Below are 27,296 nucleotides of genomic sequence, written 5' to 3' on the forward strand. Positions count from 1 at the left end.
CCTAAGGCCTATAGTTTACAGTAGTATAAATCCTTCATAAGGCCTATAGTTTACAGTAGTATAAACCCTTCATAAGGCCTATAGTTTACAGTAGTATAAACCCTTCCTAAGGCCTATAGTTTACAGTAGTATAAACCCTTCCTAAGGCATATAGTTTAGAGTAGTATAAACCCTTCATAAGGCCTATAGTTTACAGTAGTATAAACCCTTCCTAAGGCCTATAGTTTACAGTAGTCTAAATCCTTCATAAGGCCTATAGTTTACAGTAGTATAAACCCTTCATAAGGCCTATAGTTTACAGTAGTATAAATCCTTCATAAGGCCTATAGTTTACAGTAGTATAAACCCTTCATAAGGCCTATAGTTTACAGTAGTATAAACCCTTCCTAAGGCCTATAGTTTACAGTAGTATAAATCCTTCATAAGGACTATAGTTTACAGTAGTATAAACCCTTCCTAAGGCCTATAGTTTACAGTAGTATAAACCCTTCATAAGGCCTATAGTTTACAGTAGTATAAATCCTTCATAAGGCCTATAGTTTACAGTAGTATAAATCCTTCATAAGGCCTATAGTTTACAGTAGTATAAACCCTTCATAAGGCCTATAGTTTACAGTAGTATAAACCCTTCCTAAGGCCTATAGTTTACAGTAGTATAAATCCTTCATAAGGACTATAGTTTACAGTAGTATAAACCCTTCATAAGGCCTATAGTTTACAGTAGTATAAATCCTTCATAAGGCCTATAGTTTACAGTAGTATAAACCCTTCCTAAGGCCTATAGTTTACAGTAGTATAAACCCTTCCTAAGGCATATAGTTTACAGTAGTATAAACCCTTCATAAGGCCTATAGTTTACAGTAGTATAAACCCTTCCTAAGGCCTATAGTTTACAGTAGTATAAATCCTTCATAAGGCCTATAGTTTACAGTAGTATAAACCCTTCCTAAGGCCTATAGTTTACAGTAGTATAAATCCTTCATAAGGCCTATAGTTTACAGTAGTATAAACCCTTCCTAAGGCCTATAGTTTACAGTAGTATAACCCCTTCCTAAGGCATACAGTTTACAGTAGTATAAACCCTTCATAAGGCCTATAGTTTACAGTAGTATAAACCCTTCATAAGGCCTATAGTTTACAGTAGTATAAACCCTTCATAAGGCCTATAGTTTACAGTAGTATAAACCCTTCATAAGGCCTATAGTTTACAGTAGTATAAACCCTTCATAAGGCCTATAGTTTACAGTAGTATAAACCCTTCATAAGGCCTATAGTTTACAGTAGTATAAACCCTTCATAAGGCCTATAGTTTACAGTAGTATAAACCCTTCATAAGGCCTATAGTTTACAGTAGTATAAACCCTTCATAAGGCCTATAGTTTACAGTAGTATAAACCCTTCATAAGGCCTATAGTTTACAGTAGTATAAACCCTTCATAAGGCCTATAGTTTACAGTAGTATAAACCCTTCATAAGGCCTATAGTTTACAGTAGTATAAATCCTTCATAAGGCCTATAGTTTACAGTAGTATAAACCCTTCATAAGGCCTATAGTGTACAGTAGTATAAACCCTTCATAAGGCCTATAGTTTACAGTAGTATAAACCCTTCATAAGGCCTATAGTTTACAGTAGTATAAATCCTTCATAAGGCCTATAGTTTACAGTAGTATAAATCCTTCATAAGGCCTATAGTTTACAGTAGTATAAACCCTTCATAAGGCCTATAGTTTACAGTAGTATAAACCCTTCATAAGGCCTATAGTTTACAGTAGTATAAACCCTTCATAAGGCCTATAGTTTACAGTAGTATAAACCCTTCATAAGGCCTATAGTTTACAGTAGTATAAACCCTTCATAAGGCCTATAGTTTACAGTAGTATAAACCCTTCATAAGGCCTATAGTTTACATTAGTATAAACCCTTCATAAGGCCTATAGTTTACAGTAGTATAAACCCTTCATAAGGCCTATAGTTTACAGTAGTATAAACCCTTCATAAGGCCTATAGTTTACAGTAGTATAAACCCTTCATAAGGCCTATAGTTTACAGTAGTATAAACCCTTCATAAGGCCTATAGTTTACAGTAGTATAAACCCTTCATAAGGCCTATAGTTTACAGTAGTATAAATCCTTCATAAGGCCTATAGTTTACAGTAGTATAAACCCTTCATAAGGCCTATAGTTTACAGTAGTATAAGCCCTTCATAAGGCCTATAGTTTACAGTAGTATAAACCCTTCATAAGGCCTATAGTTTACAGTAGTATAAACCCTTCATAAGGCCTATAGTTTACAGTAGTATAAACCCTTCATAAGGCCTATAGTTTACAGTAGTATAAACCCTTCATAAGGCCTATAGTTTACATTAGTATAAACCCTTCATAAGGCCTATAGTTTACAGTAGTATAAACCCTTCCTAAGGCCTATAGTTTACAGTAGTATAAACCCTTCCTAAGGCCTATAGTTTACAGTAGTATAAACCCTTCATAAGGCCTATAGTTTACAGTAGTATAAACCTGGCCGCGCTTTAAATTACGTGCTGCTTCTAAAGGCTTCATAAAGCACACTACAGAAATATGTTACAAATCTATAAGCGTATGTCATGCTTTATAAAGGGTTCATAATAGTGGCATAACTGTGTGACATAACCACCAATGTCAAATGTGACATAAACCTGTGCTTTATAAAGGGTTGCATAAGTACTGCTTATTAAAGGCCTCATAAATCATATTGCTTTGAGGTTTTATTAAGCATTTATAATCCTGTCATGTATCTTGATAGAGCATAGCAACACCAGGATAGTGGGTTCAATTCCCGGGACCACCCAGATATAAAAATACATTCACGCGTGACTTTAAGTCAATTTGGATAAAAGTGTCCGCAAAATTGTATATCTTATATTACTGTAAAATATTTATAGGATGGCCCAACCTCTTGCCCACTTGGCTGCATAGCAAATATTAGACCTGACCTCAACTTTCCCCACAATGCTGTTTCTGCAGGATGACACACATTCTAAAGTGCAGTCATGCACAGCAAAAAAAAAACGTTGGTCGGGCCTTTTAAAAACCGTGTACATTTTTTGCATTTTTTTATTTTTTATTATCAGATTTCCCCAAGTTTTTCTGGTTTTCCCCCAGTTGTTTAATTAACCTCTTGGCGCACGGATCCCTTTAACGGGATAATTTTCTTAAACAACCGCTGAATTGCAGAGCGCCAAATTTAAAAAATATATAAAAAATATTTATTTTCATGATATCACAATTGAAATATACCAAAACACAGCTTAGCTTGTTGTTAATCCACCTATCGTGTCAGATTATGACATTATGCTTGACAGCGAAAGCAATCCAAGCGTTTGTGAGTTTATCGATCACTAGACAAAACTAAATTAAATTTTCTGTGTTCACAACAATGCGTAAACCACATCAGGGGAAGACTTTTGAGGTCTGGGTAAAATCTAAGAATTGTTTATTTTAGTGTAGTTACCCTTTAATTCAGTGTGCATGCCCTGCACTGTTGTTTGGTTAGCACGTTTTCTAGTAAGCTAACCTTTATTTATTGTAAATTAAATTAGTCTGTAGCAGTTAAGTGTTGAGTTAGATTACATACTGTAGTTACTTAAGTCGTTATTTTCAAATATTTTCGGTAACTTCACAGCAATTGCTACCTAGACGAAATGGAGCTAGCTATCAGGCTCAGCTAAATAAAAATATAGGACACACCCCTAGAGTCTATATAAAGACACACCCCTAGAGTCTATATAAAGACACACCCCTAGAGTCTATAACCAGGTAGGCCAGTTAACCAGGTAGGCCAGTTGAGAACAAGTTCTCATTTACAACTGCGACCTGGCCAAGATAAAGCAAAGCAGTGCGACACAAACAACAACACAGAGTTACACATGAAATAAACAAAACATACAATCAATAATTACAGTAGAAAAAGTCTATATACAGTGAGTGCAAATGAGGTAGGATAAGAGAGGTAAGGCAATAAATAGGCCATGGTGGCGAAATAATTACAATATAGCAATTAAACACTGGAGTGATAGATGTGCAGATGATGAGTGTGCAAGTAGAGATACTGGGGTGCAAAGGAGCCGACCTTAGTTCGATCGAATGTGTTTGTCCGCTACCTTTTCAGGTAATGTGATGTTCCACTTTCCAGATGACTGTGTGTCTATGGCAGCACACCATCAAGCATAGGCCTTGGTGGATCTTAACATGTGGTCGTTCCTAAACCCGGTGGAGTCTGAGTACATTCTGACAGTTACTTTTCTCAGTAAAAAAAAAAAGGAATAACCAGGAACCAGAAAATGACTTGTTTGTTTTTTATTTATTGGATAGGAAAGAGAAAAACAAACAAAGAACCACTTTCATTTTCTTTGGCATATAAAAAACTAAAATTGATTTCATATTTAAATGTTCAATGTTCAATGGAAAAACATCACTACATCACTCCCCCACCTGCCTCTCTCTTTCTCCCTGATGGAGTGTTGTTTTTAAGGAATCTTCCATTGTGGTGTAGTTTTACATTGAGACAACACATAACATTCACTGTATTTTAAATCCACAGTTAAATGAATTCATTCCCTTTGCTGTGCAGGTAGGCATGAATGAACTCATTCCCTTTGCTGTGCAGGTAGGCATGAATGAATTCATTCCCTTTGCTGTGCAGGTAGGCATGAATGAATTCATTCCCTTTGCTGTGCAGGTAGGCATGAATGAATTCATTCCCTTTGCTGTGCAGGTAGGCATGAATGAATTCATTCCCTTTGCTGTGCAGGTAGGCATGAATGAATTCATTCCCTTTGCTGTGCAGGTAGGCATGAATGAATTCATTCCCTTTGCTGTGCAGGTAGGCATGAATGAATTCATTCCCTTTGCTGTGCAGGTAGGCATGAATTAATTAATTCCCTTTGCTGTGCAGGTAGGCATCAATGAACTGATTCCCTTTGCTGTGCAGGTAGGCATGAATTAATTAATTCCCTTTGCTGTGCAGGTAGGCATCAATGAACTGATTCCCTTTGCTGTGCAGGTAGGCATGAATTAATTAATTCCCTTTGCTGTGCAGGTAGGCATCAATGAACTGATTCCCTTTGCTGTGCAGGCGAATAAACTCAGGTTTAACGTCAGAATCTTCACACACAAAATGTTTTGTTGTCGCATCAAAGTTTGCTCTACAAAACAAAGGCTTTTTTAAAAATAATAATAAAATCTCTGATCTAGAACTGAAAAGGACAAAACAAATTACATACTCCAAATCTAGCATATAACTGAACTCAGAATACTGATAGTTCGATACTTTAATAACTCGAACACAAAATACAGTCAACTCCTGATAAGTGCACAATGGATATACGCAAACTACATCTAAGCTTTAAAGTGCTCTACAGTTCACCTTGTGACAGGTGAAAACATGTCACTGGCCTGAGGCCAGAGCTCCCGCAAGATCCGGTTCTGGTGTCAAAGCTACAGTTCATTTGTCATTTAAATACTTTCTTTGTATTCACTGGGGCACAGCGGGAACCTGGCACAGCGGGAACCTGGCTCAGCGGTAACCTGGCTCAGCGGTAACTGGCACAGGGACAGAGAGGCGCCACAGTACCAGATCCGAAATGCTGGATAGAGGGGCTCAGTGAATGTGGAGTGGAATGTGTGCAGGTGGGTCATTGTGTCAGAGGAAACGCTGTAGAAGGACAGAGTGCCGGCCGGCCAGTCCAGATACACTCCTATTCTGTGGGAGCGAAAGGCGTGGTCAGGTACGGTTATGGGCTTCTTATTGTACCTGGCAGTGTAAATATCATTATTACAACTAAGAGTCCAGGACTTGTTATTGTATCCAAGTCCACAGTCATGACCCCTTCCTTCCCTTCTTATTCCACTGTACGTTACACCTACATGGACCTCGTGCCCCATCCACTCCACCTCCCAGTAACAGCGTCCAGTCAGACCCTCTTGACACAGCACCTGATCCCAGTTCTCAAATCTATCTGTGTGGTCAGGATACGTCTGCTCTTCGTCCACCCGTGTCACCTTTCTGTTCTCCTCAGACAGAGAGAGGTTTTTGAATGCTGTGTTTGGATCCAGTGTCAATTCACAGGCATCTGACAGAAAGACAAAAAAAAAATAATCAAGTCAATTTCACCTCAAATCTGGGAGAACTATGTTAAAAGTCACAAAAAAAAGTATTTCTGAATCCCAGACTTTTGAGTGACTAAAACATCACCCATAATATTGAAAAACTACTTTTTCTCTCATGTCAAACTACCAGGAAGTCTGGAAAGACAGACTGAGTGGGACGGGGAACACACCTTGACTGGTGGTTCTTTGAAAACGACCCATGTCAAGCAACATGGACTGGCGGTTCTTTGAAAAACGACCCGTGTCAAGCAACATGGACTGGCGGTTCTTTGGAAAACGACCCATGTCAAGCAACATGGACTGGCGGTTCTTTGAAAAACGACCCATGTCAAGCAACATGGACTGGCGGTTCTTTGAAAAACGACCCATGTCAAGCAACGTGGACTGGCGGTTCTTTGAAAAACGACCCATGTCAAGCAACGTGGACTGGCGGTTCTTTGAAAAACGACCCATGTCAAGCAACGTGGACTGGCGGTTCTTTGAAAAACGACCCATGTCAAGCAACGTGGACTGGCGGTTCTTTGAAAAACAACCCATGTCAAGCAACATGGACTGGCGGTTCTTTGAAAACGACCCATGTCAAGCAACAAGGACTGGCGGTTCTTTGAAAAACGACCCATGTCAAGCAACATGGACTCAGTTTTGCAGTGAGATTATCTTAAGCAAATTTTCGGATATACAAAAGCAACTCAAAACAAGACTTTACAGGATGAGTTCTGGTTACTAGGGGTGGGCCGAGTACTCGGACAAATCAGAATCCGTAGTTAGCTAGTCATTGTTGTTCTAGCTAATAATATAGTTAGTTATATTTTATATTTGTGTCTATGTGGCGCTGTAGTTAAGGCTATAGCTGTCGTGACATTTTGTCAACCGGTTATCGTCATGCAAAAGACTGCCGGTCTCACGGTAATTTCACCGTTAATTGACATAAACACATTTAGTATCTCCAGGCCTCCAAGCTGCATACGAGCCACCAATGTCAATAAATCTATTGAATATAAAACCATCGCAATAAATCAAATTATTATATTCAGGTCTAAAGAAACATTCTGATATGAAGAAAATGTATTTCAGAAGAACAGAATATGAGTTGGTCTACTGGCTGTAGGCTTGTTCATTCATCAGACTAGATACTGTATGTTATCTGGCTATGATATAGGCTGTAGACTTGTTCATTTAGCAGACTAGATACTGTATGTTATCTATGATATAGACTGTAGGCTTGTTCATTCATCAGACTAGATACTGTATGTTATCTGGCCATGATATAGACTGTAGGCTTGTTCATTTATCAGACTAGATACTGTATGTTATCTGGCTATGATATAGACTGTAGGCTTGTTCATTTAGCAGACTAGATACTGTATGTTATCTGCCTATTCTCCATACCATAACCTATAGACTTGTTCATTTAGCAGACTAGATATCTAGTCTATAAGTCCGGTGCCATTATTTAAAAATTATATGATTTTATAGTAAGAATAGTAACTGAATAATAATAATAGCTGAATAAAATAGGATATTTTTCCCATTCCAGAGCAAGTGCTCACATGAAGTGGCAATGTTAAAGTGATCATTTGAAACGGGTCCTATATGCTAGATTTAGAGTTATTTGGTATCTTTAGTTGTGAATGATACACACCTTTAGAATGTGTTACAAATCAAAACATATTTGTGCTGCATGACGGGACTACAGACTATTGATGAGGGACTACCGACTATTGATGAGGGACTACAGACTATTGATGAGGGACTACAGACTATTGATGAGGGACTACAGACTATTGATGAGGGACTACAGACTATTGATGAGGGACTACCGACTATTGATGAGGAACTACAGACTATTGATGAGGGACTACAGACTATTGATGAGGGACTACGGACTATTGATGAGGGACTACGGACTATTGATGAGGGACTACGGACTATTGATGAGGGACTACGGACTATTGATGAGGGACTACAGACTATTGATGAGGGACTACAGACTATTGATGAGGGACTACCGACTATTGATGAGGGACTACAGACTATTGATGAGGGACTACCGACTATTGATGAGGGACTACCGACTATTGATGAGGGACTACAGACTATTGATGAGGGACTACAGACTATTGATGAGGGACTACCGACTATTGATGAGGGACTACAGACTATTGATGAGGGACTACAGACTATTGATGAGGGACTACGGACTATTGATGAGGGACTACAGACTATTGATGAGGGACTACAGACTATTGATGAGGGACTACAGACTATTGATGAGGGACTACAGACTATTGATGAGGGACTACCGACTATTGATGAGGGACTACCGACTATTGATGAGGGACTACCGACTATTGATGAGGGACTACCGACTATTGATGAGGGACTACCGACTATTGATGAGGGACTACCGACTATTGATGAGGGACTACAGACTATTGATGAGGGACTACAGACTATTGATGAGGGACTACAGACTATTGATGAGGGACTACAGACTATTGATGAGGGACTACGGACTATTGATGAGGGACTACGGACTATTGATGAGGGACTACGGACTATTGATGAGGGACTACGGACTATTGATGAGGGACTACGGACTATTGATGAGGGACTACAGACTATTGATGAGGAACTACAGACTATTGATGAGGGACTACAGACTATTGATGAGGGACTACAGACTATTGATGAGGGACTACAGACTATTGATGAGGGACTACAGACTATTGATGAGGGACTACAGACTATTGATGAGGGACTACAGACTATTGATGAGGGACTACCGACTATTGATGAGGGACTACAGACTATTGATGAGGGACTACCGACTATTGATGAGGGACTACAGACTATTGATGAGGGACTACAGACTATTGATGAGGGACTACAGACTATTGATGAGGGACTACAGACTATTGATGAGGGACTACAGACTATTGATGAGGGACTACAGACTATTGATGAGGGACTACAGACTATTGATGAGGGACTACAGACTATTGATGAGGGACTACAGACTATTGATGAGGGACTACAGACTATTGATGAGGGACTACAGACTATTGATGAGGGACTACAGACTATTGATGAGGGACTACCGACTATTGATGAGGGACTACCGACTATTGATGAGGGACTACAGACTATTGATGAGGGACTACAGACTATTGATGAGGGACTACAGACTATTGATGAGGGACTACAGACTATTGATGAGGGACTACAGACTATTGATGAGGGACTACAGACTATTGATGAGGGACTACAGACTATTGATGAGGGACTACAGACTATTGATGAGGGACTACAGACTATTGATGAGGGACTACAGACTATTGATGAGGGACTACAGACTATTGATGAGGGACTACAGACTATTGATGAGGGACTACAGACTATTGATGAGGGACTACAGACTATTGATGAGGGACTACCGACTATTGATGAGGGACTACAGACTATTGATGAGGGACTACAGACTATTGATGAGGGACTACAGACTATTGATGAGGGACTACAGACTATTGATGAGGGACTACAGACTATTGATGAGGGACTATGGACTATTGATGAGGGACTACAGACTATTGATGAGTTGAGAACGTAGAAGAAAGCATGTTCTCTGTTCCTTGTCTCAGGTTGGACAAACTGTTCTCTCATCAAGTGATGCTATTTTCACCCATCAGACTATTCTCAATGTAATCTTGTCTTTACTAATATGTACAATGTGTTTACATTTAGAATGGCCCATTAACGGGCAGGGACAGGGACAGGGACAGGGGACAGGGGACAGGGAACAGGGACAGGGAACAGGGAACAGGGACAGGGACGTGGACGTGGACGGGGACAGGGGACAGGGGACGGGGACGGGGACGGGGACGGGGACGGGGACGGGGACGGGGACGGGGACGGGGACGGGGACAGGGACAGGGACAGGGGACAGGGACAGGGACAGGGACAGGGGACAGGGACAGGGACAGGGGACAGGGGACAGGGGACAGGGGACAGGGACAGGGGACAGGGGACAGGGACAGGGACAGGGACAGGGACAGGGATAGGAATAAATGCAGGAATTACCTGTCTATCAGTGTCTGGAATAAATGCAGCAGTAGCCAGCATTATATATTATTGTTGTTGATTATTGAATAGGACTAAATGGGTAAATCATGTGCATTTTCAGCTGTCGGGATCATTTCTTAGTGTTTAACAATGAGTGATTTAGGAAATGAGAAACACTTGAGAAACAGCCTTTTTTAGAAGGATACAAGTACGACGAGATCTGCACAACCCATCTGGATAAAATATCATTAAATATAATATATAAACTGAACAAAAATATAAACACAACATGTAAAGTGTTGGTCCCTTGTTTCATGAGTAAAAATTTAAGATCACAGAAATGTTCAATACACACAAAAAGCGTATTTCGCTCAAATGTTGTGCACACATTTGTTCACATCCCTGTTAGTGAGCATTTCTCCTTCTACAAGATAATCCATCCACCTGACAGGTGTGGCATATCAATAAGCTGATTAAACAGCATTATCATTACACAGGTGCACCTTGTGCTGGGGACAATAAAAGGCCACTAAAATGTGCAATTTTGTCACACAACAACGCCACAGATGTCTCAAGTTTTGAGGGAGCGTGCAATTGCCATGCTGACTGCAGGAATGTCCAACAGAGCTGTTGCCAGAGAATTGAATGTTAATTTCTCTACCATAAGCCGCCTCTGTAGTTTTATAGAATTTGGCAGTACGTCCAACCGGTTTCACAACTGCAGAGCACGTGTAACCGCGCAATCCCAGGACCTACACACCCGGCTTCTTCATCTGCGGGATCATCTGAATAAGGGGGAGGAGTATTTCTGTCTGTAATAAAACCCTTTTGTAGGGAGAAAACTCATTCTGATTTGCTAGGCCTGACTCCCCAGTGGGTGGGTTTGGCTCCCATGTGGGTGGGCCTATGCCCTCCCACGCCCACCCATGGCTGCGCCCCTGCCCAGTCATGTGAAATCCATAGATTAGGGCCTAATGAATTACTTACAATTGAATGATTTCCTTCTATGAACTGTAACTCAGTAAAACCTTTGAAATTGTTGCGTTTATAATTATTTTTTCTAGTATATGACTGCCAGACAATGTTTATATACTCTGACTATCAATGATGTCATCAACGTGAGTTTTCCATTTGGCATGTCTCTTGATGTTATGACATGACCACTGCATATGAGTTTTGGGAAACACTTCCCTTGCTTTTGTTCCATGCTGGCTGAAGACCTAGCTAGCCAGGTGACACAGATGAAACCTACAAGGACTGTGTATCTTTGCCATCGATGAATAGGGGAAACCTCTAATTATATTTGCTGACACACTGCAGTCCCATTTAGTTACCAGTAGACTAGCTACCTAGCTACGTAAACCACGCCCCTCTGTGATGTTGGTTACTAGGCGGTACTTATTTAAATTAGGGTAAGTGAATAAGACGTTACCATTGGTGTATTCAAATGAGAGGCTTTATGGGATGTCACAAAACGCCCTTAATAATCCCGCCTTCTGAATCCAAGTGTTTGACACGGGGGGAACAAGTCACTTTAAGATCAAACTTTATCACTGTAGAGAGAAACAGTAATTTTTCATACTTTAGTCATTCTACTTTAATCTTGTTTTCATCTAAATATCATCGAATTTCATGAAGAACATGAAGTAGGTTCAAGTAGGTTCAATTAGGTTCAAGTAGGTTCAAGTAGGTTCAAGTAGGTTCAAGTAGGTTGAAGTAGACATGAAGTCTTGTCAAAAGCAGTGTTCCATTACACCCAGACTTACATTTCTTAAGTGCTGATTTTAACCAACACTCGGAGTTATAATCCACACTGAGAAATCAGAAGAACAAACACAAATGTTGGGGATTTTAGACAAGTGATGTCATAGGCCTTATTTGGACAATATTTAAAAAATAAACCAGACCTCATTTTGAGGCAAAACAATTTTGGCACATGCATAAATAATTGTCTCCTTGTGGAAATCGCAAAAACAACGGTTTTCAAGATACACTCTACTGTAAGTATTGTAAATAAATAAATAAATAAATAATATAACATTTTCTTTTTGTTCCGCTACTATTTTTCATGTCTAAAAAAAGTCAGAAGATTTAGTTGTTTGGGTGGGGTAGTGTTTACCTGAGTTTCTCCAGTTTATATTGTGGATCTTCCACTATAGCAGAGAGCAGCTTCACTCCGGAGTCTCCTGGGTGATTGTGGGTAAGGTCCAGCTCTCTCAGGTGGGAGGGGTTTGACCTCAGAGCTGAAGCCAGAGAAGCACAGCCTTCCTCTGTGACTAAACAGAATGACAACCTGCAGAATGGATTTCATTTCATTCTCAAAATGTTATTTTACCTTTATTTAACTGGGCAAGTCAGTTTAAAGAACAAATTCTTATTTACAATGACAGCCCAGGAACAGCGGGTTAACTGTCTTGTTCAGGGGCAGAACGACAAATTTTAGCTTGTCAGCTCAGGGATTTGATCTAGCAACCTTTCGGTTACTAGTCCAACGCTCTAACCACTAGGCTACCTGCCGCCCCTCCGCTCTAACCACTAGGCTACCTGCCGCCCCTCCGCTCTAACCACTAGGCTACCTGCCGCCCCTCCGCTCTAACCACTAGGCTACCTGCCGCCCCTCCGCTCTAACCACTAGGCTACCTGCCGCCCCTCCGCTCTAACCACTAGGCTACCTGCCGCCCCTCTACTCTAACCACTAGGCTACCTGCCTCCCCTCCACTCTAACCACTAGGACTACCTGCCACCCCTCCACTCTAACCACTAGGCTACCTGCCACCCCTCCGCTCTAACCACTAGGCTACCTGCCACCTCTACACTATAACCACTAGGCTACCTGCCGCCCCTCCGCTCTAACCACTAGGACTACCTGCCACCCCTCCACTCTAACCACTAGGACTACCTGCCACCCCTCCACTCTAACCACTAGGACTACCTGCCTCCCCTCCATTCTAACCACTAGGACTACCTGCCACCCCTCCACTCTAACCACTAGGCTACCTGCCACCCCTCCGCTCTAACCACTAGGCTACCTGCCACCTCTACACTCTAACCACTAGGCTACCTGCCACCCCTCCGCTCTAACCACTAGGCTACCTGCCGCCCCTCCGCTCTAACCACTAGGCTACCTGCCGCCCCTCCGCTCTAACCACTAGGCTACCTGCAGCCCCTCCAATCTAACCACTAGGCTACCTGCAGCCCCTCCAATCTAACCACTAGGCTACCTGCCGCCCCTCCGCTCTAACCACTAGACTACCTGCCGCCCCTCCACTCTAACCACTAGGCTACCTGCAGCCCCTCCAATCTAACCACTAGGCTACCTGCCGCCCCTCCGCTCTAACCACTAGGCTACCTGCCGCCCCTCCGCTCTAACCCCTAGGCTACCTGCCGCCCCTCCAATCTAACCCCTAGGCTACCTGCCGCCCCTCCAATCTAACCACTAGGCTACCTGCCGCCCCTCCAATCTAACCACTAGGCTACCTGCCGCCCCTCCACTCTAACCACTAGTCTACCTGCCGCCCCTTTCGAAGTATTACCTGTTATGTAAGACCCTTTTTTACTCTAAGATCACTACACAAAGAGGAAAATACTAACCTCAGTGTCTCCAGTTTACAGTTTGGACTCTCCAGTCCAACAGAGAGCAGCTTCACTCCTGAATCCAGCAGGTCGTTTTCACTCAGGTCCAGTTCTCTCAGCTGGGAGGGGTTTGAGCTGAGAACAGAGGCTAACGCTTCACAGCATCTCTCTGTGAGGTTACATCCATTTAGCCTAGATAATGGCAAACCTCAGTTCAGACATCATTCTTCTTAAAATGGGGAATAAATCAGAATCAGTAATGTTCAATAATGGGATGTTTGTTGTTATTATCATTAACCTCATCACCGTGGCAATATTGCAGTCAACTTTAGATTGTAGTAATTAAATTTCCTTCATGGAAGCTTCATCTACTTCAAAACAGAATATTATTAATTTAAATCGACACTTACAGGACTGTCCTGGAGGCTTTGACCACTGGTAGCAGCCTCAGAAGACCTTCCTCTGATCTGGAGTATTTCTTCAGGTCAAACACATCCAGCTCCTCTTCTGAAGTCAGCAACACAAAGACCAGAGCTGACCAATGTGCAGGTGACAGGTTGGGTTCTGAGAGACTTCCTGATCTCAGGTAGCTTTGGATCTCCTCCACTAGAGAATGGTCATTCAGTTCATTCAGACAGTGGAACAGATTGATGCACCTCTCTGGAGAAGGATTCTCCCTGATCTTCTCCTTGATGTAATTGATCGTTATCTCATTGGTCTGTGACTTGCTTCCTGTCTGTGTCAGTAGGCCTCGTAGAAAAGTCTGATTGGAGTCCAGCGAGAGACCCAGAAGGAAGCGGAGAAACAGGTCCAGGTGTCCGTTCTCACTCTGTAAGGCCTTGTCCACTGCACACTTGTGGAGGATGGCTGTAGGTTTGTCTTTTGATATGTCACCAGACATCTGGTGGTTTCTGGTGATGGTTTCAGGTTCTGCCATTAGATTTAAACTGTCGTTGTTGAATGTGACAAACACATACACAGCACCCAGAAACTCCTGGATGCTCAGATGCACAAAGCAATACAGCTTCTCCTGGTACATCCCATTCTCCTCTCTGAAAATCTGTGTACACACTCCTGAGTAGACGGACGCTTCTGTGACATCAATGCCACACTCTCTCAGGTCTTCCTCGTAGAATATTAGATTCCCCTTTTCCAGCTGTCTGAAAGCCAGTTCTCCCAGTTTCAAGATGATCTCCTCATCTGTTTTCATCTGTGAATCTGACTCCGCTTTCTCTGGTCCCTTTGGAAATTTCTGTTTTTTGTGCAGTATGGTAAAGATCAGGAAGTGTTTGTACATTTGAGTCAGAGTCTTGGGCATCTCTCCACTCTGTGCGTCACCCAACAGCGTCTCTAGGACAGTGGCAGAGATCCAACAGAACACTGGGATGTGGCACATGATGTAGAGGCTCCTTGATGTCTTTATGTGTGAGATGATTCTGCTGGCCATGTTCTTCTCATCGTGGTATCTCTTCTTAAAGTACTCCTCCTTCTGTTGGTCATTGAACCCTCGTATCTCTGTCACCTGGTCAACACACTCAGGAGGGATCTGATTGGCTGCTGCAGGTCGGGAGGTTATCCAGAGGAGAGCAGAGGGAAGAAGATTCCCCTTGATGAGGTTCGTCAGCAGCACGTCCACTGACGTTGACTTTGTGACATCGCAACAGCGCTCATTGTTCTTGAATTCAAGAGGAAGTCGACACTCATCCAGACCATCAAACACAAACAGAACCTTGTACTTGTCAAAGTCGGAGATTCCCGATTCTTTGGTTTCGATGAAAAAGTGATGAAGAAGTTCCATCAAGCTGTATTTATTCCCCTTCATCATATTCAGATCTCGAAAAGGAAGTGGAAATATCAATTGGATTTCATGATTTCCTTTTCCTTCAGCCCAGTCCAGAATTAACTTCTGCACAGAGATTGTTTTTCCAATACCAGCGACTCCCTTTGTCAGCACAGTCCTGATTTCTTTGTCTTGTCCAGGTAAAGGTTTAAAGATGTCGTGGCATTTGATTGGCGTCTCTTGTGTTGCTGGTCTCTTGGACGCCGCCTCGATCTGTCTCACCTCGTGTTCATTATTGACTTCTCCACTTCCACCCTCTGTGATGTAAAGCTCTGTGTAGATCTTACTGAGAAGAGTTGGGTTTCCTTGCTTGGCTATTCCCTCAAACACATTCTTAAAGTTCCTGTTCAGATTGTATTTGAGTTTCTGTTGACACGCAACAAGTTCTCCTAGAAGACCTAACAATGCAGATCATCCATGTTAACGTGTCACAACAAAGTCAAAGTTTCAATTGAAGAATATATTATAACTTATTCTACTAGTTTTTCTGTGGACATGTAAATTGTTTGTGAATAGCAGGAAATATGTAAAGGTCTCGGTATGTTAATCATTTGTAGACATGAATATGGTCGGTCTTACTGTTCTCCAGTGTGTCAGCGAGCTCCTTCTGGTTCATGTTCCTCAGGATGTGTAGTGTGATCTTCAGAGCCCCATCTCTGGCACTGCTCTCCTGCTTCTCATCTTCAGCATCTACCACTTCCTCATCGTCCCTCTGAACTTCATTCAGTATCCTCTTGAACCGCTTCAACTCACGTTTTACCAAAACAATGACGCGGTCTTCAAGCACCTGAAATGGACAACAAATAAATCAAATCAAATGTATTTATATAGCCCTTCTTACATCAGCTGATATCTCAAAGTGCTGTACAGAAACTCAGCCTAAAACCCCAAACAGCAAGCAATGCAGGTGTAGAAGCAAACACAGTATTTATATGAAAACAAACCCAGAACAATGAGGATGAGTTCATCAAAACGAAATGTACGCTGGTGTGTTATTTGTAGAGTTCATTTATATGTTTGTATGTTTTTACAAAAAAAACAGTGATAAGCCAGCCCACCTTGAATATTGAGTTCACATCCGTTCGTTGATTCTGGGTAGCTTCAACCTGTAGTTTCTCACATTGGACTCTGTGGACAGAATTAGACAGGTTACAAGTCTTGTTTCCTTGTTATAGGGAGACATCCATGGGCCAACCACTGATGACCAATAAATGAATCGCCAGCTGATCTATCGTTAAGCGGGAAAATGTCATGTTTAATCGTTCTTCTTGAGCAGACTAATGATGATTTATCTATTTGAAGATTATACCTGTAGAAATTAAATAAAGTTAATTCCCTCGTTTACCACGTCAAAATCTACAATAGAAATTCGTTTTCAACACACATTTTATTGACAGAAGAAATCATAGTGTAGGATACATTTTTCTTTTTACAATTTATATAAATTCATGAGTTTACTTGTCCTAATAAAACATATTGGCTGTTGAGACCAGTGGCGTGTATTCATGGAAGCCAGTCTTCCCCAGATATTTGACCAATAAAAATGATAAAATAATGTCCACTTCATCTCTCTGTGTTTTCATAATCCCCACTATATTAGGCCCAGCCTTTGGAACTTTGGTTTTCCTAGATATGGCTACTATATTGTGATCACTACATCCAATGGATTTGGAAAAGCACATTTCTTCAGCATTTAGTAAAGATGTGATCAATACATGTTGATGATTTCATTCCTGTGCTGTTTGTAACTACCCTGGTAGGTTGACCGATAAACTGAACCAGGTTGCAGGCACTGGTTACAGTTTGAAGTTTTGGCAGCTTGATGAAAGCCAATATTGAAATCACCCAGACAATATACCTCTCTGTTGATATCACTGTGTCCAACCCGAAGCTGCGTTTAGCAAACTTGCAACATTGTGTAAAATATTCTGGGCCCTCAAAGTTTCCTATACCAGTGAGCTTGGGAAAGACACAACTGTAGGCTATTTGTGCAAAAGGGATAAGAAGTAATCAGGTATTTTATGACGTTTCCACTGGATCAGAGCATTACGTTTTTCCCTTTCATGCCGAGTGGTTGGGAGAGCTGGAAGTATGTTTCAAATACATTGAGGAATTATTGTAATTCTCAATTGATCCTAAAAACAGACTTTGTTTACTTGCTGCTTGAGGTGAAGAAAATATTACTTTGAGAAGCTTCACAGCTCATTAGTGGTGGGGAGTTAGGACAATCAGAAATACTATCTCCAAATGGGCACATTTATAGGCCTACATTTGCTCGCAGGCCAGGGAGCCTAGTCCTAACTCCTATATGCTTAATCAGGTGCACGTCCTTACTCAACATTGACAGGAACCCCCCTGAACAAAAGACAATGAAAGAAAATTGACAAAACTCGGAAACTGGAATGAAATTAATCTAAATTTGTTTCTCACAAGTGTAGCATAGGTTGTGAGCAAACAACGTGTCCACTCCGACAACGAGAACGGTAAATGACGGTAATAATAATATATTCAATGCATTAACAGGAATTACCGTAGCCAAACAAACATTGCAGATTAGAAGTGATGAGAAATACCGGTAAAATGTAGAATACTACTGGTGAAATATGTCATGTAATGGGGAATTAATAGACACAGCAAACAACGTATAAAATTCAGTTATGAAAAAGTGAATACCCACAAAATGGTGGGAGAGAGAGCGCATTCTGGAGAGAGACGTGACTTGTACATCTGATCCACAATCCCCATATTCTTGGACCGTGGCATCCCCGCGGCCTCCTCAATGAATTAGTCCACTGAGACAGGCACAAATCAGGTGTATCGTGTGCCATGAAAAAAAAAAAGTAGCTCATTGCGATTGCTCGACTAAAAAAAACCGCATAGGTTGTGAGCAAACAACGTGTCCACTCCGACAACGAGAACGGTAAAAAGTAATAATATATTGAATAGGGTAGAAAGGGTATTCTGCCTTGTGCACGTTAGCCACACTCCCCTTCTTGGACTGTCCCCGCTGCCTCCTAAATGGATTAGTACAGGCGCGCATCGGACAGGTGTCTAGCGTGCCATAAAACACCAACATCTACTTACGACTAAAACATCTTGGCCGATAAACCAAAAAATCATTCAACAACCAAATGACAAATGGGCTCAGCCTATTAAAAGCTTGATGTTTCAGCCTTCCAAAATGGCCTTTTTAACAATGAAGATTTAACATCTAGTGGAAGGCGTATGAAGTGCATACATATCCATAAATACAAGGCAATTGAATAGGAGCAGCCCTTTCACAGAGACCCATTTCAGAATTTTCACTTCCTGTTTGGAAGTTTGCCTGCCAAATGAGTTCTGTTTTACTCACAGATATAATTCAAACAGTTTTAGAAACTTCAGAGTGTTTTCTATCCAATAGTAATAATAATATGCATATCATATGATCTAGAACAGAGTACGAGGCCGTTTAATTTGGGCACTATTTTTTCCCAAAGTGGAAATGGCGCCCCCTATTAAGAAGAAGTTAACACACACATAAAGTGCCTTCAGAATGTATTCGACTTATTCCACATTTTCTGACTGAATTCTACATTTATTAAATGTATTTATTTTTCTCATCCATTTACCCACAATACCCCACAACGACAAAGTGAAAACATGTTTTTAGAAATGTAAGCAAATTTATTGAAAATAGAATGCAGAAATATCTCATTTCAAGTTAAATCAAACTTTATTTGTGCCAAATAGAACAAGTGTAGACTTTACCATGAAATGCTTACTTACAAGCCCTTAATCCCTGTTTTCCTCAAGGATTTTGCCTGTGCTTAGCTCCATTCAGTAAATGTTTTATCCTGAAAACTCCCCAGTCCTTTACAAGCATACCCATAACCTGATGCAGCCACCACTATGCTTTAAAATATGAAGAGTGGTACTCAGTGATGTGTTGGATTTGCCCCAAACATAACACTTTGTATTCAGGACATAAAGTTAATTTCTTTGCCACATTTTTAGCAGTTTTACTTTAGTGCCTTGTTGCAAACAGGATGCATGTTTTGGAATATTTTTTATTCTGTACAGGCTTCCTTCTTTTCACTCTGTCAATTAGGTTAGTATTGTGGAGTAACTACAATGTTGTTGATCCATCCTCAGTTCTATCACAGCCATTAAACTCTGTAACTGTTTTAAAGTCATCATTGTCCTCATGGTAAAATCCCTGAGCGGTTTCCTTCCTCTACGGCAACTGAGTTAGGAATCGTTGTAGTGACTGGGTGTATTGATACACCATCCAAAGATGAATTAATAACTTCAACATGCTCAAAGGGATATTCAATGCCGTTTTTTTTTTCTTTTTTTTTTTTACCCATATACCAATAGGTGCCCTTCTTTGCGAGGCGTTGGAAAACCTCCCTGGTCTTTGTGGTTGAATCTTTGTTTGAAATTCTCTGCTCGACTGAGGGACCTTACAATGATCTGTATGTGTGGGGTACGTGTTATACACTATTATTACACACAGAGTGAGTCTATGCAACTTACCATATGATTTGTTAACCACCTTTAGGCATGTCATAATTTTTACTCCTGAACTTATTAAGGCTTTCCATAACAAAGGAATACTTATTGACTCAAGACATTTCAGCTTTTCATTTTTAATATTTTTTTTTTTTTTTTTTACAGATTTCTAAAAACATAATTCCACTTTGATATTATGGGGTATTGTGGGTATCTAAATTTTTATCAATTTTTAAATTCAGTCTAACAACAAAATGTGGAAAAAGTCAATGGGTGTGAATAGTTTCTGAAGGCGGTGTATCGCACAGCCAGTCACACACAACATAATAAAGCATCCTATTCACTCTGACTTAATAAGCCAATAGGCTTGTACACACACACACACACACACACACACACACACACACACACACACACACACACACACACACAACAACAACATAATAAAGCATCCCATTCACTCTGACTTAAAAAGCCAATAGGCCCCAATCGTGACAATAGAAACACAACCGTTTAGCATTTCCAAATCAAAATGTACTACCATTAGCTAGCTACTTCCAAAAATGCAAAACATATTTTTTAATCAAATTCTGCACACAAAGTAACAGGTGATCGATCTGAAGTTTAAAAGCAACTGTGTTTCACCCTGTCACGGTCACCCAGTATTTTCATAGAAGGCTAACAGGAAGCGAGCTGCAAAATTAAAACAGTTTCCCTCACCAGATGATAATCATTTGAAAAGGGGCGATGATCACAAATGAGCAACAACATCATCTTAAATCCTCAATAACACCTGCACACTAGCCTTCAACACAAACTAACTTGACCATGGGACAACTAGTGCTCGCCCCATCGGCTCAGGTTCTCAGTAGTGACCTGTCGTTAGGCCGAAAAAAAAAAAAAATCACCAAATTTTTTAGGCGGAGTTATAATGCTCGTTCACACGAGTGCAGTTTTACGACAGGTCTGATTTGTAACGCCAAACATGTGTATGTATGACGTACGGCAAGTTTATAAATATCTATATATTTTTTTTACGTACGTATTCTTTTCGGAAATAGTGTAACATTTACGCAATAGTTATAAATGAGGCCCCTGGAGTTTAGTAAACAGCACTTGGATTGTAACCGGTGCTGTGGAGTTTAATAAACAGCACTTGGATTGGAACCGGTGCTGTGGAGTTTAATAAACAACACTTGGATTGGAACCGGTGCTGTGGAGTTTAATAAACAACACTTGGATTGGAACCGGTGCTGTGGAGTTTACTAAACAACACTTGGATTGGAACCGGTGCTGTGGAGTTTAATAAACAACACTTGGATTGGAACCGGTGCTGTGGAGTTTACTAAACAGCACTTGGATTGGAACCGGTGCTGTGGAGTTTACTAAACAGCACTTGGATTGGAACCGGTGCTGTGGAGTTTACTAAACAGAACTTGGATTGGAACCGGTGCTGTGGAGTTTACTAAACAACACTTGGATTGGAACCGGTGCTGTGGAGTTTACTAAACAACACTTGGATTGGAACCGGTGCTGTGGAGTTTACTAAACAACACTTGGATTGGAACCGGTGCTGTGGAGTTTACTAAACAACACTTGGATTGGAACCGGTGCTGTGGAGTTTACTAAACAACACTTGGATTGGAACCGGTGCTGTGGAGTTTACTAAACAGCACTTGGATTGGAACCGGTGCTGTGGAGTTTACTAAACAGCACTTGGATTGGAACCGGTGCTGTGGAGTTTACTAAACAGAACTTGGATTGGAACCGGTCAGTGGTGGGTTTAGCCTCAAAAAGAAGGATGTGATAAAACATTTTAGAAAAAGGTTCAGGGACATTACACCCTCCCCTTATTATTATAAGGTGCCGTAGTATTGAAATCCGTGGTGGCAATAATTTTGACCCTTATCTTTTTGAGAGAACAAATATTATAAAAAAATAAATATGACTTTTATTAGTATAAAATTATATAATTTTCGAACGTTTTTTTTTGTGTACAATATAGCTCAGTATTTGCATGATATATTTTATGCACTCTTTATCAAGTTAGCCAATAATTTCTACACTGGGCGCCTCTGGAAAGTTGTAAAGTACCATGCTCAAGGACACAACGGAAAGCAATGTGGCATCTACAATTTGATACCAGCAACCTTCCTGTTTCCAGCTCACTTTAGGCTAGATTTTTACTGTCAGACCCGGGATTCGAACTAGCAATCGTCCAGTTGCTAGCTTGCCTCTCTAACCGCTAGGTTACCTGAACCCCCGGAAACACATATTCAGCTTACTTTGGTTCTGTTATTACTGGTGCATCCATTGACCGGTCACTCTTCATGGACAGACAGCTGGGTACAGGGGAGACTGGTCTCTCCGGCTCGAAAAATAGAGGTACATCCTTAGACCAGTCACTCTTCATGGACAGACAGCTGGGTACAGGGGAGACTGGTCTCTCCGACTCGAAAAATAGAGGTACATCCTTAGACCGGTCACTCTTCATTGACAGACAGCTGGATACAGGGGAGACTGGTCTCTCCGACCCGAAAAATAGAGGTACATCCTTAGACCGGTCACTCTTCATTGACAGACAGCTGGATACAGGGGAGACTGGTCTCTCCGACCCGAATAATAGAGGTACATCCTTAGACCGGTCACTCTTCATGGACAGACAGCTGGATACAGGGGAGACTGGTCTCTCCGACCCGAATAATAGAGGTACATCCTTAGACCGGTCACTCTTCATGGACAGACAGCTGGGTACAGGGGAGACTGGTCTCTCCGACCCGAATAATAGAGGTACATCCTTAGACCGGTCACTCTTCATGGACAGACAGCTGGGTACAGGGGAGACTGGTCTCTCCGACTCGAAAAATAGAGGTACATCCTTAGACCGGTCACTCTTCATTGACAGACAGCTGGATACAGGGGAGACTGGTCTCTCCGACCCGAATAATAGAGGTACATCCTTAGACCGGTCACTCTTCATGGACAGACAGCTGGGTACAGGGGAGACTGGTCTCTCCGGCTCGAAAAATAGAGGTACATCCTTAGACCGGTCACTCTTCATTGACAGACAGCTGGATACAGGGGAGACTGGTCTCTCCGACCCGAATAATAGAGGTACATCCTTAGACCGGTCACTCTTCATGGACAGACAGCTGGGTACAGGGGAGACTGGTCTCTCCGACCCGAAAAATAGAGGTACATCCTTAGACCGGTCACTCTTCATGGACAGACAGCTGGGTACAGGGGAGACTGGTCTCTCCGACCCGAAAAATAGAGGTACATCCTTAGACCAGTCACTCTTCATGGACAGACAGCTGGGTACAGGGGAGACTGGTCTCTCCGACCCGAAAAATAGAGGTACATCCTTAGACCGGTCACTCTTCATGGACAGACAGCTGGATACAGGGGAGACTGGTCTCTCCGACCCGAAAAATAGAGGTACATCCTTAGACCAGTCACTCTTCATGGACAGACAGCTGGGTACAGGGGAGACTGGTCTCTCCGACCCGAAAAATAGAGGTACATCCTTAGACCGGTCACTCTTCATGGACAGACAGCTGGGTACAGGGGAGACTGGTCTCTCCGACCCGAAAAATAGAGGTACATCCTTAGACCAGTCACTCTTCATGGACAGACAGCTGGGTACAGGGGAGACTGGTCTCTCCGACCCGAAAAATAGAGGTACATCCTTAGACCAGTCACTCTTCATGGACAGACAGCTGGGTACAGGGGAGACTGGTCTCTTCTGATGAACCCTGTTAGATAAACCCAGACCAGAACATTCAGGCCCACAGGGGTGTAGAATACGGAGTCTGTGATTCAATATCTAGACTATCAATAGAGGAACTAGTTCAGTGGGAAAGTCTCAGGAGGATCAATTAACTCATTCATGTTCTTACATGTCTTGGTCTCTTAAGTTGGAAGTTGGAGACATGTCACAACAGAGACGTTTATTTAATGACTATATAATTATGGATGAAATCTCAAGTTATTAAAGAATAGCATTAAAAACATGAACAATGTATCTTGTTGGTTGCGGCAAAGCATTTTTGAAAAGTATCAACTGTAACACAAGCACACTCTTGTCTTTTTGTTTTTTTTTGCACTCACCTTTCAGCTTCTTTTACAGTGTCGGGGTCCTCAAAGATACGCCTGGTTGCGTCAGCGCCCTCCCCATTCACCTCTGAGAGACTCATTTTAGAGGTAGTGCTGTTTTACTGTGGGACAAGTAAAAGTACAAATTCCAAAACAGAAAGAACACTTATTTAAAGTCAGCTATCTGAACGTCACTTCTGGCACGATGCTGTTTTCTTTGTGTTGTAAGTGTAAGGTCATAGGTTACATGATTAACCTTAGCCAGAAAATGACACCCTGGCCCTCTCTCTTCGAGTACAACCTGATAACCAAACCAGTCAGGAAATTGTCACTTGATATCTCTCAAGCCATATCGGAGAAAGTTGAAGGTAACAGGAATATGACTGGAGTGGGGGGGGGGGGGGGGGGGCTAGGTACAACACCTGAACCGTTACAAATTCCTCCGATTATTTAAACATCAATATTTAAGAATTATTATTATTCACACAAAGTGAATTTACATCAGTTATTTAAAAATCTATTTAAATTACATATCAAATTTGCCTCACTGCCTGTAAATATAATTCGAGCTCTATGGATACACTGTTAACACGTGTAAATACTCTGTACTGTACCAACTGTTTACAGCCATCTTGACGTTCACCTAAAAGCTGACAGTCTATATTTGAGTGGATATAAGAAAGGATAGAGGAGGCCATGAAGAATAGACTAGTAAACACTTATACACACAGAACGCTTGAGAGCTGTAGAATAGTGGACTGGTCCATGTCTGTGTGAGATTTACTGAAATGGCACCGCGCAGTGTCAAATTCATCATAATAATCATTTTGTGAATAAACAAGGCTTTCACCCATTCCTTTACAAATATTCTTTCAAACAGAGGGTTTCCATGACCTTATATTAATAAGGATTATGTGTCTCATACTGTTGAAATGTATTATGAAGTTATGAGTAATTGTTCAATTAAAATGTAAAATGTTGAGGCACTAGTCCCGTGAATTTCACTGTAGCGTCGGCCCGCTCTGTCGACACCGTCATAACACTGACCTGCCCCACACGCTTTGTTTGGTACAACTTGTGTCCATAATTATATGACAAACACACGCACATTTATTGAGCATGTTATTGTATTTGACCTTTTTCATAAATCTGGGGGGGCTGATGTCAATTCCTACAAAGAAATAGATATTTTTGGATTCTCCCGGAACAGCTTATTAAAACGGTATCTTCCAATTCCCTCGACCTCACACGGAACTCCGTGTACAGCTGTTGACCTTACAATACCTTCTCTGAGGCAATACATATTTTCCAGGAACTGTTACGACACCGTCATGTAATACTGTATATATCCACGATCATCGCTATGAGCCACGTTACAAGTACCACCAAGTGGGCTACATCTATTGGCGCGATGCGTAGCCTGTTACGCCGGAGGTCTGGTATCGCTTATTGTTCACTACAATAGTATAATGCACAGCAACCAGTTATACTTTTAGTTTGTGTTTAATTTAAGAGGTTTAAAACAGCCTCTAGCCTGCCCATTCATTTTGTTGTTAGCTCAAGAGGTTTTAAAGTTTAAAGCGTTACCTTCAGTACATTTGTCCAAACAGTTGTTCCAACGGTATCACAGTAGATCTTTGGGTTCACAGTAGATCGTTGGGTTCATAACCTGTGTAGTGAAGCATACATACACACCCTCATTGAATGGGATTGGCAGCGATTTACATCACATGACAGGTGATCTTCTAAGGCAATAAGTCGACCTTATCCATGAAAATATTTGACTGATGAGCGCAAGTTGGTTCTGCTGTAAATGAAACTGAAAAGGTTCAATGTCAACCGTTGCTAAACCTGAGTGTATATTTCAATAACCAGGTTATTATTGAAAAACATATAATACAAATATTTATATTTGTTGAATTATTATTGAATAACTTACCTGACTAAACACAAGGTAGACTGCTGAAAAAGGACAAGATTGAATCTGTTTACTAGTGACTTGCATGATAAAGAGAACAGAGCATACTTCCTGAGGGTGGGCTAACTAGTCCAACCAGTGGTGTGGTGCCTTACAGTCAGTCATGTGATGTCATGACTGTAACGGGGGTCAATGGGCACATGACTGGTGTAGTAGTGACTTGCTTCATATCACCATATGACGTAAGAGCCAAGAACTGTCAATCATCAGTCATGTTCTTTCACAGACAGACATTCTGAAAAGTCCAGCACAGAGATCCTGTTAAGTTATTTATAAAATGTCATTCTGTGCACTCCAGTTTATTTAATAAACCCTGCAGTGTTACTATCATAGAATTGGTTACTATTATGACTGAGGCATCGGGACAGACTCTATGGAGTCAACATCCTGAGAAGCTAGGTTTATTTACAGCAACAGCTACTGTACATGACTACAGCACTTATGACAGACAGGATATAGAATTAACCTTTACAGAGGGGCCACACACACACACAGACACACACACACACACACACACACACATGGAAATAGCACAAGATAAACAAACAGAGGACTAGGGAGCAACTTTAATAAAGTAGGAAATATTCTGTTTATACTCAGAATTAGGATGTGCACCAAGACAGGCCCTGGTTGGTGGAGCATGAAGACAGGCCCTGGTTGGTGTAGCATGAAGACAGGCCTTGGTTGGTGGAGCATGAAGACAGGCCCTGGTTGGTGGAGCATGAAGACAGGCCCTGGTTGGTGGAGCATGAAGACAGGCCCTGGTTGGTGGAGCATGAAGACAGGCCCTGGTTGGTGGAGCATGAAGACAGGCCCTGGTTGGTGGAGCATGAAGACAGGCCCTGGTTGGTGGAGCATGAAGACAGGCCCTGGTTGGTGGAGCATGAAGACAGGCCCTGGTGGGTGGAGCATGAAGACAGGCCCTGGTGGGTGGAGCATGAAGACAGGCCCTGGTGGGTGGAGCATGAAGACAGGCCCTGGTGCGTGGAGCATGAAGACAGGCCCTGGTGCGTGGAGCATGAAGACAGGCCCTGGTGCGTGGAGCATGAAGACAGGCCCTGGTGCGTGGAGCATGAAGACAGGCCCTGGTTGGTGGAGCATGAAGACA

The 27,296-nt window shown here is 41.7% G+C and overlaps 1 protein-coding gene across 1 annotated transcript; it reads right to left on the reverse strand.

Annotated features, from left to right (window-relative positions):
* Positions 1-4,319: 4,319 nt before the first annotated feature.
* On the reverse strand, positions 4,320-26,215 carry LOC120042613. The gene is made up of 11 exons (XM_038987428.1): positions 26,150-26,215; positions 25,798-25,879; positions 24,226-24,332; positions 22,401-23,870; positions 16,680-16,749; positions 16,201-16,408; positions 14,192-16,019; positions 13,800-13,973; positions 12,328-12,501; positions 11,975-12,021; positions 4,320-6,109 (listed from the first exon to the last, which is right to left on the reverse strand). The coding sequence occupies exons 3-11, from the start codon at positions 24,309-24,311 to the stop codon at positions 5,493-5,495; spliced, it is 4,674 nt and encodes a 1,557-aa protein (XP_038843356.1). The 5' UTR covers positions 24,312-24,332; positions 25,798-25,879; positions 26,150-26,215; the 3' UTR covers positions 4,320-5,492.
* Between the last annotated feature and the right edge of the window lie 1,081 nt (positions 26,216-27,296).

The sequence above is a fragment of the Salvelinus namaycush genome, unplaced genomic scaffold, assembly GCF_016432855.1.
Source record: "Salvelinus namaycush isolate Seneca unplaced genomic scaffold, SaNama_1.0 Scaffold728, whole genome shotgun sequence".
Taxonomy (NCBI): Eukaryota; Metazoa; Chordata; class Actinopteri; order Salmoniformes; family Salmonidae; genus Salvelinus; species Salvelinus namaycush.

Coding starts and splice junctions, on each gene's coding strand:
- LOC120042613 (XM_038987428.1), bottom strand. CDS start 24,311: ATGAGTCTCTCAGAGGTGAATGGGGAGGGCGCTGACGCAACCAGGCGT. Junction 16,750..22,400: donor CCAGTAATAACAGAACCAAA/GTAAGCTGAATA, acceptor TTCTGTCCACAG/AGTCCAATGTGAGAAACTAC. Junction 13,974..14,191: donor AAAGCCTCCAGGACAGTCCT/GTAAGTGTCGAT, acceptor GCCATTATCTAG/GCTAAATGGATGTAACCTCA.